General features: G+C 39.7%; 1 protein-coding gene and 1 long non-coding RNA gene across 4 annotated transcripts in view; both read right to left on the reverse strand.

Annotated features, from left to right (window-relative positions):
- Positions 1-4,522: 4,522 nt before the first annotated feature.
- Positions 4,523-7,355, reverse strand: LOC115662505 (uncharacterized). 3 transcript variants are annotated; one of them, XR_008818165.1, is made up of 5 exons: positions 7,331-7,355; positions 6,299-6,430; positions 5,290-5,434; positions 5,136-5,212; positions 4,523-4,853 (listed from the first exon to the last, which is right to left on the reverse strand). It is a non-coding gene; the product is annotated as an uncharacterized LOC115662505 (long non-coding RNA). The 3 variants fall into 3 exon arrangements; XR_008818166.1 differs by lacking the exon at positions 7,331-7,355 and having other exon boundaries at positions 4,523-4,850; positions 6,299-7,318; XR_008818164.1 differs by lacking the exon at positions 7,331-7,355 and having other exon boundaries at positions 6,299-7,317.
- Positions 7,356-7,358: 3 nt separating this feature from the next.
- Positions 7,359-16,870, reverse strand: part of LOC115662506 (disease resistance protein RUN1-like) — a gene marked incomplete at its 3' end in the record, with an annotated part of 44,001 nt that continues 34,489 nt past the window's right edge. The window contains exons 5-6 of the mRNA XM_056318761.1: positions 9,800-10,276; positions 7,359-8,424 (exon numbers count right to left, since the gene is read on the reverse strand). Of these exons, the coding sequence (XP_056174736.1) occupies positions 7,359-8,424; positions 9,800-10,276 (1,543 nt within the window). The remainder of the gene's footprint in view (positions 8,425-9,799; positions 10,277-16,870) is intronic.

Here is a 16,870-nt window from a genome sequence, read left to right on the forward strand (position 1 = left end):
CAGAAGGAATCATCGTAACAAGTAGATCTAAAAAATTCCCACTTAATAACATAAGTGAAGCATTGAGGAACTCCAGGGCATCCCGCTGTGGATAATAAGGAATTGTGCGTCCCGATCACTTGATTCCTTGAAGTCTGGAACAAACTATATCGGACGCGACCATGCATGAGCCAATCTTGGGTGAAAGCCCACAAATTCACACAATTCAATTGCTCTTAAACTAAGTAAGATAACGGAATATGGCGAAAGATTGTAAGAGCAAAAGTTGTCCATCAAGGATATACTACCTCCTCCTGAAATTCCGCTTGAAGCTTTCTTCAAAAACTGCTAATGACTCAAGCCTCAGACATACGACTGTGCTGACTCATGAGACTTTTCCAGTCAGAAGACTCTTCCAACAAAACAAATACCTTCAAGTTGACTAAATGATTCCATACTGCCGGAAGAACTACATATTGCACCACTGCTGAAGACAGACATCGATGTCCTTAAGTAAGAACCTTCATGAAGAAGGTATTTACCCAGGTCAATTGACCAACTTTTCCATCCATTCCAACCTTTGATGGGGTTCTTCAGGATCCAAGCAATACCTAATCTCACAAGTCAATTATAGTCCATTGAAATTTGTTTTAACATTCCACGTGTTATCCAAGAGTCAACACATAACAAATTGTTTTTACGATTCTAGTCCAACATTTCCTATTTCATGCGGTATGAGCATATGCTTCTTCCACGTGTATTAATCAAGTCCGTGGGTTAAGTTGGAGGGAGGCACCGAGAGAATCAGAGGAAGAATATTTAGTTTTTAAAGCCTAGAATTACAGTCGAAGCCCCACTATACAATATCATAGCTCACATCTGAGGAATTTTGCCTACACAAACAGCATAGGAAGCAATCACTTCATTTGTGTGTCATGAAACAATTAAACTCCACCATCTATTGCTCTGGCGGACAAGCTGCTTTAGAACAACACAATGATCTATCTCCAATCATCGCAAATGCTACTTCAGTAATCTTCTTCCGACAGCAATCATCAGCGATGGGAATCTCGTTCCATTTCATGTCTACACTAGCCTACATAAACCAGCAAGACTCAGAAGTCTCTCTCTCTCTCTCTCTCTCTCTCTCTCTCTCTCTCTCTTCTGTGCCATGGTGTACCATATTGATTAAATCTCCTTTCATCATGCAGAAAAAAAAACAGGATGAGCACGAGCACAGAGATTCCAGAATTCTACTTTGAAACCAAAACTACAGTATCCGCATCATGCATTTATCTTAGATAGACTAACAGCCGACCATTCTAGCATAGATTTCTCGAAGTTCTCAATGTGCTAAATTGCATGAGAACCAGGATCTAGGGCAAAGGTCAGAAAGCTTGTCACTCGAATGAGCAGAAAACTTTGAACCTACACATCCGTATGCTATACAGAGTATGAATTAGTGCATATATTGATCTGTAAACTACTCTCCAAATGAATACAGCACATCAATTGATATGTTATTGTTCAGTCTCGTGGCATTTGGATTCTACATTGTCCAGAAAATTTCCAGGACAAGAAAAGTGGGGGAAAACTGCTCCAATCAGTAGGAGATCTCTGAAAAGAGGAAAACATGAAAAGCAACTGTATCCACTCCACCTTCCCCCAAATACCAAATTTCCAAGGACTCCTGAAGGGAGAAAATCTACATCCAATAAAAGATGGAAAGGCTGACTATCATCTTAACCATCATTAACATTCTTCACTTGAGAATCGAATCATCAGACAAGGTCAGTCATGGATAATAAATAACATTCGGTGTAAAAGGGCAGTGAGTCGATTCTCCTCTTCATCTTCTTACAAGGAACTTATTTAATTAGGTGAATCTGCTTCAGCATTCACTCTGGCTCCTTTCTCAGTTGACAAAAGCCACACAACGCATTACGCTATCAAACTGCTTAGTGAAACCTAAATACACTTGCATTGCATTCTGTGACCAACAACCGGATTGCTAGCTCAAACGTAAATAACCTACTGCGCACCACGCTTTTCACCAAATCCTACAGAAAAAAAGGAATTTGCAGAGTTATCGAATCCCAGCATCACTAATCTCTAATGTATTGCCAAGTCATCACCTGACACATTGTCCATAATGAACACAGATGGGCGCGCCCTGCTTCGATGATTCGGGAAATGATTAGAGTGGCAAAAGAAAGGAAAGCAGCAGGGATTCCATCACTTCAACATAGGATAAACAACACCCATGCTAGTCCTCTATTTATCAAGAAGAATGGAGTTATAATGTCGCTCAAGTTTAGCATCCGAACTCTTGGGCAATAAAATTGCCAAATGAAGGACAGTTCAAAAAATGGAAGGATCAGACTAATATCTACAACGATACCATTAAATTTATTGCCAACTATCTCTCTCTCGTGGAGAGAAGCCTCTGCCAGCACCAAGATGTGCAAATTGGACCGGCAATCAAACGCTACAACAAACGCAAAGGACTCTGTTCAAATGAAATCATCACCGAGCCAGCATTTCCATCCCAATCATTCCCGAACATTCACGAGTCAACATCATTCAACTACATCAGAAATAACAAAAAGATGACAAACGCCTCGATGCATCCGAACGATCCTCATTCGCTGTCTCTATACGACTCAGGCAACCTCAAAATCGATTCTCGATCCTGACAAAGACCGTTCCTCCTTCAGACACACTAGAATTCACAGCATCCACCACGAAGCAGTAGAGAACTCAAACAAGGCTGGTTAAATTAACGATGTAAGAAGCTCTTTCCAGAACGACCAACTTCCAATCCGAACTCGTCGATCCTCAACCAAGTGAAGAGAAGATGTAGCGAAGCTCCGGTTCAGTTTGCTGCGCTTAGTGAATAAGCTCCACGAGAGATGTTCATTCCATTGACAGTTTTTGACGAAATGGAGGTGCTCTGATAGAGCGGGCAATTTCGTGCTCATTTGTGTTTTTTCCAATTTTTGTAATCGGGTCAGCTAATGGAAAAACATAATTGTTTTGAGACGGAGAAATGTCAGAATGATAGTGGATACATAATTATGAGGAACTAAGCCATGAAAAGTGTCTAAGTGATGGGAGCAAGAAAGTAATATTCAGAGTATTTTTGGAGACGGAGAAATGTGAGAATGATGGTAACCTCGTACTATTTTGCTGGTCCTACATCTTTGCTTTTGTGAGCTTGGGCTATATACATATAATCATATCTCTGACCTTCCTAGACAGTCTTCTTGCCTTTTATTTCTTATTTAAATTGCGGGACGCATCAAAGACCAACCAACCAAGAGCATCCCCAAATTTACACATCACTGTATAAGCAAATCATTGAATCGATAATAATTCACCACCTCAACTAGGGACCGGACATGCAGTCACGATAAACCACGTGAATATTATGAAAAATGCACAGTGCATAGCTAATCACTTGAGGTGAGAAAATGGATGATAAACCCATTTTGTAATTCAGATTCAATTAGCTGGTAATACTATGATTTTACCTAACTTTGGTTTAAAAGAGATTTAAAGAGGTCTAAAACAATTAAAGCCCAATAAGACGGTACCATTCTCAGTGTTCTACTAAAATTGATAAGCTAAGAATGTTGGTAGAAGATATACTATGTAATATATAACATGATTTTATTGTTACATCTAATGCACGTGGCTTTGTAACATACATATTGGGAGTCTTTCTCTTTTTTTTTTCTTTTTTCTGTTTTTATCTTAAAAATGTGGTCATCCCGTTTGATAAAATAACAAATCAGAAGTTATTTAATGACATGAAATCTTGTATACTGAGTTGGATTTTTAAATGATGAGCCAGCGCGTCCATTATTTTATCCATCTACTTTTATTCTCTGGTTAGAAAAGAGGAAAAAGAAAATGTTTGGGCTTCAACAAAACCTCTTCCTCGACATCAACGTTCCATCTTCTTCATCAAGTCACACTTCGAACTTCTCACACAAACTGCTTTGAGCCTCAAGGACGAAGATGGTTTGATGGGTTGAGGTCTAGCAGGCGACAATGCAGATCTTGGGGTCGAGGAGGGCGCGCCACCTAATTATGCCCGTGTAGGTGAAGACGTCAAATTCGACCAAATTGGAGGTGAGGCTGCTCGAGTCGGAGAATTCTGCCTTGTGGAGATCACATTGAGGTCTTGGAAAGCAGAAACGATTGGGAAAGTTAAAGAAGGAATGATGTGGATTTTCACTTTGGTCTTTAACTTGGATGAGAGCCATGTTCCCCGACTGGAACTGCTGAATAGTTGGAGGACTAAAATCTCTAGTTTTCCTCGGATTGATGTCTCTGGAAATTGCTGGTGTTTGCAATTAAAAAAATCGAATTTTTAGAATGCAAATGTTAGATTCTTTCTTTTTGCGAAGAAAATTGCGGTTTTTTTGGAATGACAATTTGTCGAAATTGTCAGGTAAGAATATTCATGTCCAGCTTCTAACAAGCTTGGCTTGTTATTGTGGACAGAGCCTAGTCTATAACACCAACAGATTCGGTAAAAGTAAGGCCAACTGCACTTTCTTTTCAAATATCAAACGCACTCCCAGGCACAAAAAGGCTGTTGCGCAGAATGCTTGTGGTCTTAACAGTATCATTCCCACATCTTAAACACTAGCAGAAAAATATAAACAACAAGATCCATCTCTTGATCTTAATTGAAGATTATCATAACAACACAAAGTACTAAAATATATCAGACTTCCAACTCTTCATACAGCTACTTCTGGTGAATTTTCCTCTTCCTTGGAGATCTTGTTGATCCAACACTTCCAATGTCCTTCAAATGCTCCACCCTCTTGCTTCTTTTTCATATTGTCTACCTTTTGCTGCTGGACGAAAGAAATGGATATTATGAAATCAAATTTCAAATCTTTACATAACTCATTTACTACCATAAAGCTGTGCCTCTAATCCCACTGTAGTGATAAATATGCGAAATGCACTCTCTACCTTCTTAGCATGGACCACAACATTGTTGGTATCTCTTAGTAGAGAAATGACTCGACTGCTTTCCCAACTAGGCTAATAAGAACCAAACAATACTCAATTGAAAATGGCATTTATAATCATTCAAATACATCGTCAGTTACTTGAAAATAGGTTAAAAGTACCTTTTGATTGGTGGCATTGTTATGATGCATCTCCGTGACAAGTTGGTTGGCTTCTCTTTGTCTGGCCATCTCTTCATCTTGTTTATTTAGGAAAATGAAGTCAGAAAATAATGACACAAGCAGAGACTAGGAACACAGAATGATTGAACCTTACCTGTTTCTTTTGTTTCAATGTAATTTCTGTACCTTGTCATGACAATTTGAGTCCATTTTTAGATTCTCCTTCCTCTGTTATCCTTATCTCTTTAGGCTGACCAGGCATAATCCGAGGCGTTAGTGTCACCAAAGGCTCTCGATCACTGGAAGGCAAAATGAGTGAAATGGTGCGCATTCTTAGCCAATGCCAAATGAGTGAACTGATTTTTATACTTCCTACTGTAAGTACACTCAGTATCCAATTAGATATAATGCAAGCTGTACCAGAATTTCGACAAATGACGTTTCAAGGAGAAAGGAGGAAGAACACATGGGATTTCATGGAATCAAGACAGGTCAAGAAAAGTCTAAGAACAGGAAGTGAAGCTAAACTAATCAGAGTGCAACTGGGATAATGAACAAGTGAGCACATAAAGACCGCTACAATTACTGACAAGGGACACGACAAATTAATGCGCATTTGTTTTTGATAAATAAATGGCCAATTGGGTTCCAAAATTGCTTGTTCATGATAGCTGATCCTTTGTTACAATTGAACTTCAATATCCCAAATAGAGCGCAATCTCAAATGCACATCATTGGACTCTTTGACCTGGTTCTTCACACCAGAAACCTTTTCAAATTTGGTATGAAGAACGGCCTCTATCATTTTGACAGCAAAATCTACTGGAATAAGATCTCAACCGCACAAAACTTCGACTCCAAGACTTCCAACCGCAGCGGATACAACCATTCTAAGCCAACTACGACAGCAGCTTCACAAAGTAAGAACCTCCAATTTCTTTATCGACCCAACAAAGTTTAGCAGCCAAACATCAAATAGATTCCACCTTAGCATGAAGATCCAAAACTGAACGACAAACAACTCTCTTTGCATAAAGATTCCAAAAGACCTTCATGCAGGTGCTGATTATGATACCAAATTGAAATACAATCGTCCAAATTACTGGGCACAATATTAAATGGCTAGACTTTCCGTATTTCAAAAATAGGCGAGCATCCTTTACCTTTCCAAGGATGCATTGTCAAAGTTTGGAGAAGTCCAAGAAACATCGAGCTCTTGATCCTTTGATTAATTTTTTTCCTTTATGAAGTGCCTTTCTAAAGCTCCTTTGGATATTTCAGCATTTACATCACAACTGGTGGAATAATGACCAAATCGCGCCAGTGAATAAAATGTAATCAATCTAGCAACTAACATCAGCAAACTACTCATTATACCCAACATATACACATCTTTGTTTGTCGAACTCAATATTAATTTTCTTTTTCAACTCTTTCAATCCAACTAATAGGCATCTAACATCATCAACCACAGAAGCTTTGATCAAATTGGGTAGTGAATTCAGCTTAAGTTGCTTCTTTTGTGGGATATATAGTATGATTCATTTCCTTAACATTATGTGCTGTTCACATATCAAAATGAATGCAAGATAGTTTTCAAATGGCATATAGGATAAAAGAAAGTTTCCTCAGGAAGCTTATGAAAACGCTTCTCGTGTTTTTCTTTACAGCAAGTAAATGCAATAATAAGAGCTTATCCAGGATATAAGGGATCATTTCACAGTGCAGCCGATTATGTCAAAAGACATTCTCGTTCATGTCTGCCATCTTGATCATTTTCTTGACTCAAAAATTCTGGTAAATGACATATGGCATTGCTAACTCTACAAATAGTAAGAAGTATTATTTGGGCTCATCCATTATTTGCCTTGGACTTTTAGGTATATCCCGGATTCAAAGCAAATGAACATGGATTCATAGTCAGGAAAATTGGAGTTACTATTTTCTCAATTGATCCAAATAATTCACAATGGTTTTTCTTCTGGCCTATTGTTCATGACCAAAACACCGGGAGAAGTTGCATTCAGCGCTTCTCGACTGATACGATTACCTTAATTAGCTAATGCAGATAATTGGGTGAGATAAAATGTGTTAAACACAATCGTTGGACAAATTTTATCACAAGTCAGTAGCATAGGCACACTAAGGGATGCACTCCTGTTCGTTTTGCACCGTAAATTCATTTGTAACCGTACCTTAGAAACATGCAGTCATGAACTGAGGCTCCTCAGAGTCCCATAACCTACTACGGTACTGAGGCTCCTTCTCGTTTTCCTTGCGGACGATATCCCTACCGAAATCTCTCAATTGGTCATGCATTCTGAGCTTATGGTCATCTCCAACTTTTATTAATGACATCAATCTCAATACTTCAATTCCCTCATTTGGAAAGAAGCCACATGCGTCCCACATGTAGGATGCGATTCTCCTGTTAGTACCAATGAAAAAACAAGCAATATCCAAAAATATTTGTTTTTGTTTATAGTCTAATGCACGATAACTTATACTTAACTTTTCTTGCACTTTCTGAGGAGGGACTTCCATTAACTTGTTTATCGTATCTCTCCATATATTTGGCTTTTTATTGTTCAAAAATGAACCCAAAACCTCAAGAGATAATGGAAGCCCTCCAGTGACAGATACAACATCATGAGTGAGGACCTCAAATTCACTCGGAGGAGCATCCTTTCTAAACGCATGTCTACTAAACAGAATCAAAGATGTATCTATATCCAGTTCCTCGTGTTCATGTTTGTAGTCCACATAAGCTTTGTTAAGAATACTCTCGTCTCTAGTGGTAATAATGATCACACTTCCCGAAGAAAACCACTTATGATTTCCAGCTAACGCCTTCAAGTGATCATCATCATCCACGTCATCAAGGAGAATCAACACTTTCTTACCTTTAAACTTGGATGAGAGGAACTTAATCCCTTCATCCTTATTACTAACTTGATTTTCTTGCTTCAATATATCAGAGATTAATTGATTCTGCAAGTGCTTAACGCCATGCTTGCATGATTCCCTAATATCAGCGATGAAGCTACGATACTCAAATTGATTTGAGAGCTTGTTGTAGATGGTTTTAGCAATAGTTGTCTTACCAATGCCTCCCATTCCGTGGATGCCTACAAATAGGGTGGCATGAGAATTATTATCTACGAATTTCACAACCTTCTCCACACGACTATCAATTCCGACCAAATTTTCAGGAATATCCAACTCAAACTTTTTTTTCAGCTCACTCAACACTTCTCGAACAACTGATTTTACCAATTCTCCTTCATGCCTATCAAATGTGACAAGAGCTCAAATGTGTCAGAACCATAATTTTATATTGCTTATCTATTGAGAATAGAGTAATAAATAAATCTAGCGATAAATCGAAAAAGTTTAAGAATTGTTTCTGTCACACCTCCATCTAATATCTCATATGCTAAGACTAAACTGGGAAATGCGAGTGGATGCATTCATATGGCGTGCCTCATACCTTCATTAGGCTAACATAATATATTGAACAGGAAGAAACTTGAGCGTATCGCTAGTGAATCTTTAATGTTGTATACATTATGGATTGAAAGTATGTTTTAAACTTGTTGCTGCTAAAGATATTAGTATGACGTGGATGTGACTTTGACAACTTTCTAGAGCGGTTGAATAAGCAAAAATCCAATAAGCCAGCCTTGTATGGGAGTCTAGCCATCAGTCAATAAACGGGTCATAACTTTGATGCAAGGGGAATTCAAGTCCTGTAATATCAATCTGGAAATTGCTTAGAATGCTATATTATGAACAACCTGAATACAATTGAGGGGATTTCTCCTTATTTGCGCAATTGTACATGCTTGCAAGTTTCCAGGCGTGTTTCCAGATAACATATGTACATTATTTTCCATTTGAGTATCTATGTTCTATGTTTTAGTCAATCTGATTTTGATTATATTGGAAAGTGGAAGAATAATTTTACCCCAAATGAGAACATTGCTTCAATTTATGCAGGCGTATGAGATAGATATTATGTGATGAAGATAGGAAAATGCATTGAAAAGTTACAAACATATAATAAAGATTATTTTCCTTTCCCTTTTTATATTACCATCATCATATATAAGCAATCAAACATTTCTTTTGTAAATATAATTTTACAAGCAATTAATTATCGACTTTAATGATTTAACAAATGTAACTTGAGAAAATAAAGAATTATGGCATTGACAATCGCATGCATGGTGTATGATGTTATGAGCTTCAAATTGGACACCAACAAGTTGTACTATTAATCTCAAATAAATTTGAAATTAGAAAAGTTCGGGTTGAAGATTAACGTAGCTTATACTATAAACATGAAAAAAAGAAGGGCGTAGTGTTACAAAATTTTTGGATATAAGGGTAAAAATTCATTTAAAAAATCTTATATTATTCAAGCGAATGGGATCCTTACAATAAAATCTAAAATTAGATTGGTCAATATCATTAAAGTAATTCTTAAAAAAGGATAACTTATGGAACTCATATATCACAGGATCTTACTGCTTGCAAGATTTTACTGCGTTTTCTTTATTAAACAAGAAAGAAAGAAACAGAAGCAGGTAGGAATAAGAACAAATAGTAAATACCCACACAAACAAAAAGAAAGCAGAGAACGTTTTGGTGAAAAATTGTACCCCTCTGCGTCCCATCCTTTCAAGGAACTGACTTCATTAAGTGCTTGCTTCCATTTCTTCAATATCATTGGGTCGAAACGCCTACCCTGCAAACGCCTCTCACGCTTATGAAACGCGTCTCCAAAACTCCCGATTTGATGTCCCACATGAGATGGTTCCACTTTGTAGAATATAGGCAACACTATTTGCCTTGTATTATTCTTGCACTCCATTATTTGAACCAGTTCATTCAGGCACCAACTACTCGTACCATAATCCACTGAGATAATGGGGATGAGGATCTTACTGTTCTTTATGGCTGCAAAAAGATCTGGGCCGATCTTCTTGCCTTCTCGGAGCTCTTTTTCATCTTTGAAAGCATCAATTCCAGCATTGATGAGCCCATTGTAGAGGTGATCTGTGAAGCCTTTTCGAGTATCTCTACCTCTGAAGCTCAAGAACACCTCGTAATGGTTTTCAATTGGCGTGGTTGACGAACTAGATGCTCCATTTTTAGTTTCTGTCGAAGACAAATTAGATCCGCCCGCATTAGTTCCCGTTGCCGCAGTCAACGAACTAGATGCGCCAGTATAAGCATCTTCTGCATTTCCATGCACACTAGCTTTCTTCTTATTGAGAAAATATAACGCAAGCCCAGCGAAAAGGATCAGTGCCAGGAGCACAGCGAAAGAATGCCCAAAAATGAGACGATCCATTTCATTTTTGCTTTCAAGTCTGATGAAGAAGAAAACCAGAATGCCTCTCAGGAAACACAGATGCCTTGTCGTTGCCCATTGTCTCTTTATTGGTTTGAATTATATAATCGAACCAGTTGGCAACCAGAACCGCATCAGTAAGTAAAACTTGTCGAGCTAGATATAAATTAGTAATTCATTATTGACCGGGAACAATAACCACCCTCCTGTGGTCGTTGTCTTTGTGTGGTGGAAGATTCAATGCACCAGAAAATCCAAGGCGACACCTGCCCATGAAGAATAAGATAGCTTTGTTAGTTTTGATGCGGAAGCAATGATCAGACATAAAACCAAAAATAAAAGATAAGTGCTGTTAAAATTTCAATAAACGTAACAATGGTGGATTTGTTGGGAAGAAGAAAAGTGGAGAGAGAGATTGGGATGAGACTGTACATGGATTTGCCGGAGAAGATGAAAAGTGGGAAGAGAGAGATAAAGAGAGACAGAGCTTCGTCCGGTCCAAGTCCAAATTAAAATAAGATTAAATTGGCCCGATCTGCACACATGACAAGCAATGGGTGGAGACGTGCATTTTTTCCAGACAAGTGGTCAAACAAGATAAATACATACAAAGCATCACGACAGTAACGAGGGCACGCCTAGTCCAGTGGTTTCACCGTTGAACTTTGCTTTTCTATTGTTAATTTATTTTCCATTAGAAAAGGTATTTTGTCGAATATATATAAGCTCTCGATCCCACTTAGGAATTTTGCCCTCTTACTTTGAGCCTGGTACCTATTGTAGTATCAAATAAATAAACTTCAAATGGATATAAACTCTGTAAGAAGAATGATGATATATATTTTATTGATCAGAAAATACGGTATATATACACATCAAAATCCCAAAGACCATTATACCCTTTAACACTCCCCCTCAAGCTGGAGCATGGATATCAAGCATGCCCAGCTTGTTACAAATATACTCAATCCTACTTCCCCCTAGAGATTTGGTAAAAATATCAGCTAGTTGTTCACCGGTCCTAACATGACTAGTAGAAATAACTCTAGCTTGAAGTTTCTCACGGACAAAGTGGCAATCAACTTCGATATGCTTGGTACGCTCATGGAAAACTGGATTTGAGGCAATATGGACAGCTGCTCGATTATCACACCACAACTCCATTGGCGCAGGGTCTTCAAATCCAAGTTCAACTAATAATTGACGCATCCAAACTAGCTCACAGGTAGCTTGAGCCATAGCTCTGTATTCTGATTCTGCACTTGATCTAGCCACAACACTTTGCTTCTTACTCTTCCAAGATACTAGGTTTCCTCCTACAAAGGTACAATACCCTAATGTAGACCTCCTATCTATAGGAGATTCTGCCCAATCAGCATCTGAGAAGGCTTCCACCCTTCTGTGACCATGATCCTGATAAATGAGACCACGACCGGGAGCTTTCTTCAAGTATCTCAAAATTTTGATTACAGCAGCCCAATGTGAGGTACGGGGAGAAGACATAAACTAACTCACAACACTCACTGGAAAAGAAACATCAGGACGAGTGATAGTCAAATAATTTAGCTTTCCAACAAGTCTTCGATACCTCTGCGGATCATCCAACAGCTCACCATCTTCTGCTGTCAATTTAGAGCCCACTTCCATTGGTGTATCCAGTGGTTTAGCACTTAGCATACCTGTCTCTGTAAGCAAATCCAGAACATATTTTCGTTGTAAGATATAAATACCTTTCTTCGCCCGTGCTACTTCGATACCCAGAAAATATCTAAGAAGACCCAAATCCTTTGTATGAAACTGCTGTTGCAAATACCTTTTCAACTCTTTAATCCCTGTAGAATCATCTCCAGTTATGACAATATCATCCACATAAACTACAAGGAATATCCGACCAGCTCCAGAAACTCGATAAAACATAGAATAATCTCCAGTACATCTACACAACCCAAACTGGAGTACCGCCACAGTAAACTTCCCAAACTAGGCTCTGGGAGACTATTTGAAGCCATATAAAGATTTGTTTAAGCGACAAACATGACCAGACTCCCCCTGAGCAACAAACCCTGGTGGTTACTCTATATACACCTCTTCCTGTAAATCTCCATGAAGAAAGGCATTCTTTACATCGAGCTGAAATAGAGGCCAACAAGCAGACGCAGCCAAAGAAAACAAAAGACGAACGGAGGTCATCTTAGCCACCGGAGAAAAAGTATCACCATAATCAACCCCATAAGCCTGTGCATACCCTTTAGCAACCAGTCTAGCTTTGAGACGAGCAAGAGAACCATCAGGGTTAACTTTAACAGTATATACCCACTTACATCCAATGGCTGTTTTCCCTACAGGCAAAGGAACAAGATCCCAAGTCTGATTTTGGTCCAGTGCCTGTAATTCCTCTTCCATAGCCGCCCTCCACTGGACTAGATAATGCTTCAAAATGTTTTAGGAATAGGATGATTATCAATGGTCATTAGACTAGCTCGACAAGAAGCGATAAACCAGAATATGAGACAAACCGGGCAATAGGGTGTTTGGTACAACTACGAACTCCTTTGCGATGAGCAATAGGAATATCGAGATCAGTATGTGACCGACTTACCTCAGGTTGAGAAGACGAAGTAGATGAGATAGGCTGAGGTACATCTGCAGGGGGCTCCACATGCTGACGAGGACGTCGACTATAAACATACTGGACAGGTGGAGGAATAACCGGAGAATCCGAAGTGGGTGTTGATTCCATAATAACATATGTTAAGGAATCATCATCCACTGTAGGAGTCTCCATCGAATGATCAAAATAGACAGTAGACTCGAAAAAGGAAACATCTGCAGTGGTGAAGTACTTATGTAAAGAAGGACAATAACAACGGTAATCTTTCTGTGTACGAGAATACCCAACAAAAATGCATTTAAGGGATCGAGGATCAAGTTTGGAAAGTCCTGGACGATGGTCACGAATATAACAAACACAACCAAATATACGAGGTGGCAAATGAAACAAAGGGTCAGAAGGAAAAAGAAGAGAGTGAGGAATGGCACCCTTAAGAACAGAGGACGGCATGCGATTGATAAGATAACATGCTGTTATAACAGCATTAGCCCAAAAGGATTTATCTATCTTCATTTCAAACATCAAACAACGAGTAATTTCTAACAAGTGACGGTTCTTCCTTTCGGCGACACCGTTTTGTTGTGGTGTATCCGAACAAGAAGATTGATGAAGAATGCCCCGTTGGGACATGAATTCAGAGAATGTTCTAGAAAAATACTCCTTGGCATTATCACTTCTAAGAATGCAAACAGAAGCAGAAAATTGAGTATGTACTTCATTAACAAACGCACAAAAAATAGAGAATAATTCAGAACGACTTTTCATTATATATAGCCAAGTGGCTCTTGAATAGTCATCTACAAAAGTCACGAAGTACTTGAAACCCAACTTTGAAGCAGTAGGACATGGACCCCAAACATCATAATGAACTAAAGAAAACGGCCGAGAAGCCTGTTTATTGACTCTTGGACTATAACTAATACGATGCAATTTTCCAAACTGACACGACTCACACTCAAAACTAGATAAAGAATGAAACCGAGAATTAATTTTCTTCAAACTTGCTAAAGAGGGATGTCCTAAGCGACAATGAACTTGATGTGGAGAAACTGCTGAACAAGCTACACTGGTAGCATTATCAAACACATATAGTCCCTCTGACATATGTCCTTTACCAATCGTCTTCTTCGTCTTCAAATCCTGAAAAACACAGGAATCAGGATAGAAGGTTATAGAACAGTTATATTCTTTGGTAAGATGACCAACAGACATAAGGTTAAATGGAAAATTTGGGAGGTACATGACAGAGGATAAAGATATGGAGGATGTCAGTGGTACTGTGCCTATCCCTTTTACTGTGGACAGAGAGCCATCAGCTAATGTAACACTAGACGAAGACTCGTGAAAGACAGAAAAGATACCTGAAGATCCAGTCATATGATCGGTAGCACCTGAATCAATGACCCAGGGGCGAGAGGTAGAGGAAAGACATGCTGTTGCATTACCTGTCTGAGCAAAAGTAGCTGTGGAAGAGGAAATTGGCTGAGAAATCTGGAACTGATTGTACCTAGCAAGTTCCTCTTCTGACATTCTAATCAGTATTCCTCCTTCAGAAGACTGCGAAGAAACACCCAACTCTACTGCATTGGCTACATTAGCGACAGCCGAATGAGGGGGCTTTCCATGAAGCTTATAGCAAAAACGCTGAATATGTCCAGGCATACCACAATAATGACATGTTCGTGCAGGTCCGGTATTACTCCCTTTGTCACTAGAGATGCTACCATATGACTGTGATTGGCCTCTATTGAATCCACGGCCACTACCACCACTATTAAAGCCACGGCCACTACGACCACCACCACGACCTTGACCACCACCTCGATTTCCTTGGATTGCCAAGGCAGAACTATCACCTATGGGAGATATATCCTTAGATGACTCACGTGAAACCCTTAAGACCCGAGAAAAGGTCTCCGTTAGTGAAGGCACGGTATTTCCTCCAAGAATTTGTGAACGAACTGCATCGAACTCTGGTCCAAGTGCTCCCAAAAATCCCATAACAGCCAATTGTTCTCGTTGCTCCTGCATCGTCTTAACATCAGAGGTAATTGGCAAAAGATGATTAAACTCCTCATACATTTGTTTAAAATCAGCAAAAAATAGAGTAAGAGACCGATTCTTTCTGCCAGCTCTAAAGAAATCTTGGGAGATTTCATAGATCCTTGAGAGATTATTTTCCCTAGAATAAAGGACATTCAAGTAATCCCACAAATCCTTAACAGTAGTGGCATGTGTAACTAAGGCAGCCACATGAGATTCCATAGAATTCCACATTTGCCCAAGAATTCTGGCATCCATGGTATCCCATTTAGTATCAGCAGTAGTTCGTGCACCTGTCAAATGGTGATTTTGCTCTCTTCCGGTCAATACTATCACCACAATTCTCTTCCAATGCTGAAAGTTGGTGATCCCAGCTAATTTCTCCTCAGTCAAACGATTAGAAGATGTAGATACGACTTCAGTCAATACTCCTTTGTTCTTATCTGCCATAATCACTCACACTAAACCAGAAACAAAACTCCACAACCTATCACAACAACTTCAAAATGATCGACCAAATCCGAACCAATCAACACATCAGTTCAATACCAGTAATTATACGCAACAGTACTCAGCCCCCCTTCTCTCAATCTACATGTATAGCACTACACGTAATCAGCCAATTAGCCAAACCAACATCACATCCAATCATCCAAACCAACATACACAGCGATAATCCCCCTTCCCTCAAGCATATCAGCAACCAAGTCAAACTTTAGAACACATTCACCTCCTCCTCCTCCTTCTTCTTCTTCTTTTTTGATTCCACTTCAATCAGCAGCCATCAGAAGGGGTCGCTCCTCACTTAGTGACGTCAGAAGACGTCAAAGTGGGTCGCCTGGCCTGGAAACCTTCGATTGACACCTGGAGGACTTAAATCGGTGCCGGAAATGGCTTCGCCAGGCCTGGACGACCTCAGGTCTGGCTCGCCGGCGCTTCGCCGGGGCCTGGGCGACCTCAGGTCTGGCTCGCCGGCGCTTCGCGGGGCCTGGGCGACCTCAGGTCTGGCTCGCCGGCGCTTCGCCGGGCCTGGGCGACCTCAGGTCTGGCTCGCCGGCGCTTCGCCGGGCCTGGGCGACCTCAGATCTGGTTCCCCGGCGCTTCGCCGGGCCTGGGCGACCTCAGATCTGGTTCGCCGGCGCTTCACGGGGCCTGGGCGACCTCAGATCTGGTTCACCGGCGCTTCGCCGGGTCGCCGGCGCTTCGTCGGGACGCCGGGATGAGGTCGCCGGCCTTGTATGAGGTTACCGGTCTTGGGTTCTACGGTGGTTGGTGGTGGACGACGGTAATTTTAGGGTTTAGGCTCTGATACCATGTAAGAAGAATGATGATATATATTTTATTGATCAGAAAATACGGTATATATACACATCAAAATCCCAAAGACCATTATACCCTTTAACAAACTCTAAATTGATCTATTGAACTTATTCTTCAAATCTACAATACGGACATGCTCCTACAATATCTTAATTAACTCGATAAACTCGAAAGGTCTGCACATTTTCCAAGAAAATTGGAATTCCATGATATTTTAATACGAAACTAAAAGTTTATATTCTCCGTGATTAAGTTGAAAGTTCCAAGTGGAAAGTTCAAGATTCTCTTAAATATTAGGCTAAAGAGATATGGAAAAAACCACTTTTTTTCAAAAGTGATGTTTCTAAAAGAAAATGAAACTGTCTAGATTTCTACGCTTCGATACATCTATTCTTAAAAAAT

Source organism: Syzygium oleosum, unplaced genomic scaffold (genome assembly GCF_021117445.2).
Source record: "Syzygium oleosum isolate NSW1041296 unplaced genomic scaffold, Sole_v2.1 Sole_v2.16, whole genome shotgun sequence".
NCBI classification, from domain to species: Eukaryota; Viridiplantae; Streptophyta; class Magnoliopsida; order Myrtales; family Myrtaceae; genus Syzygium; species Syzygium oleosum.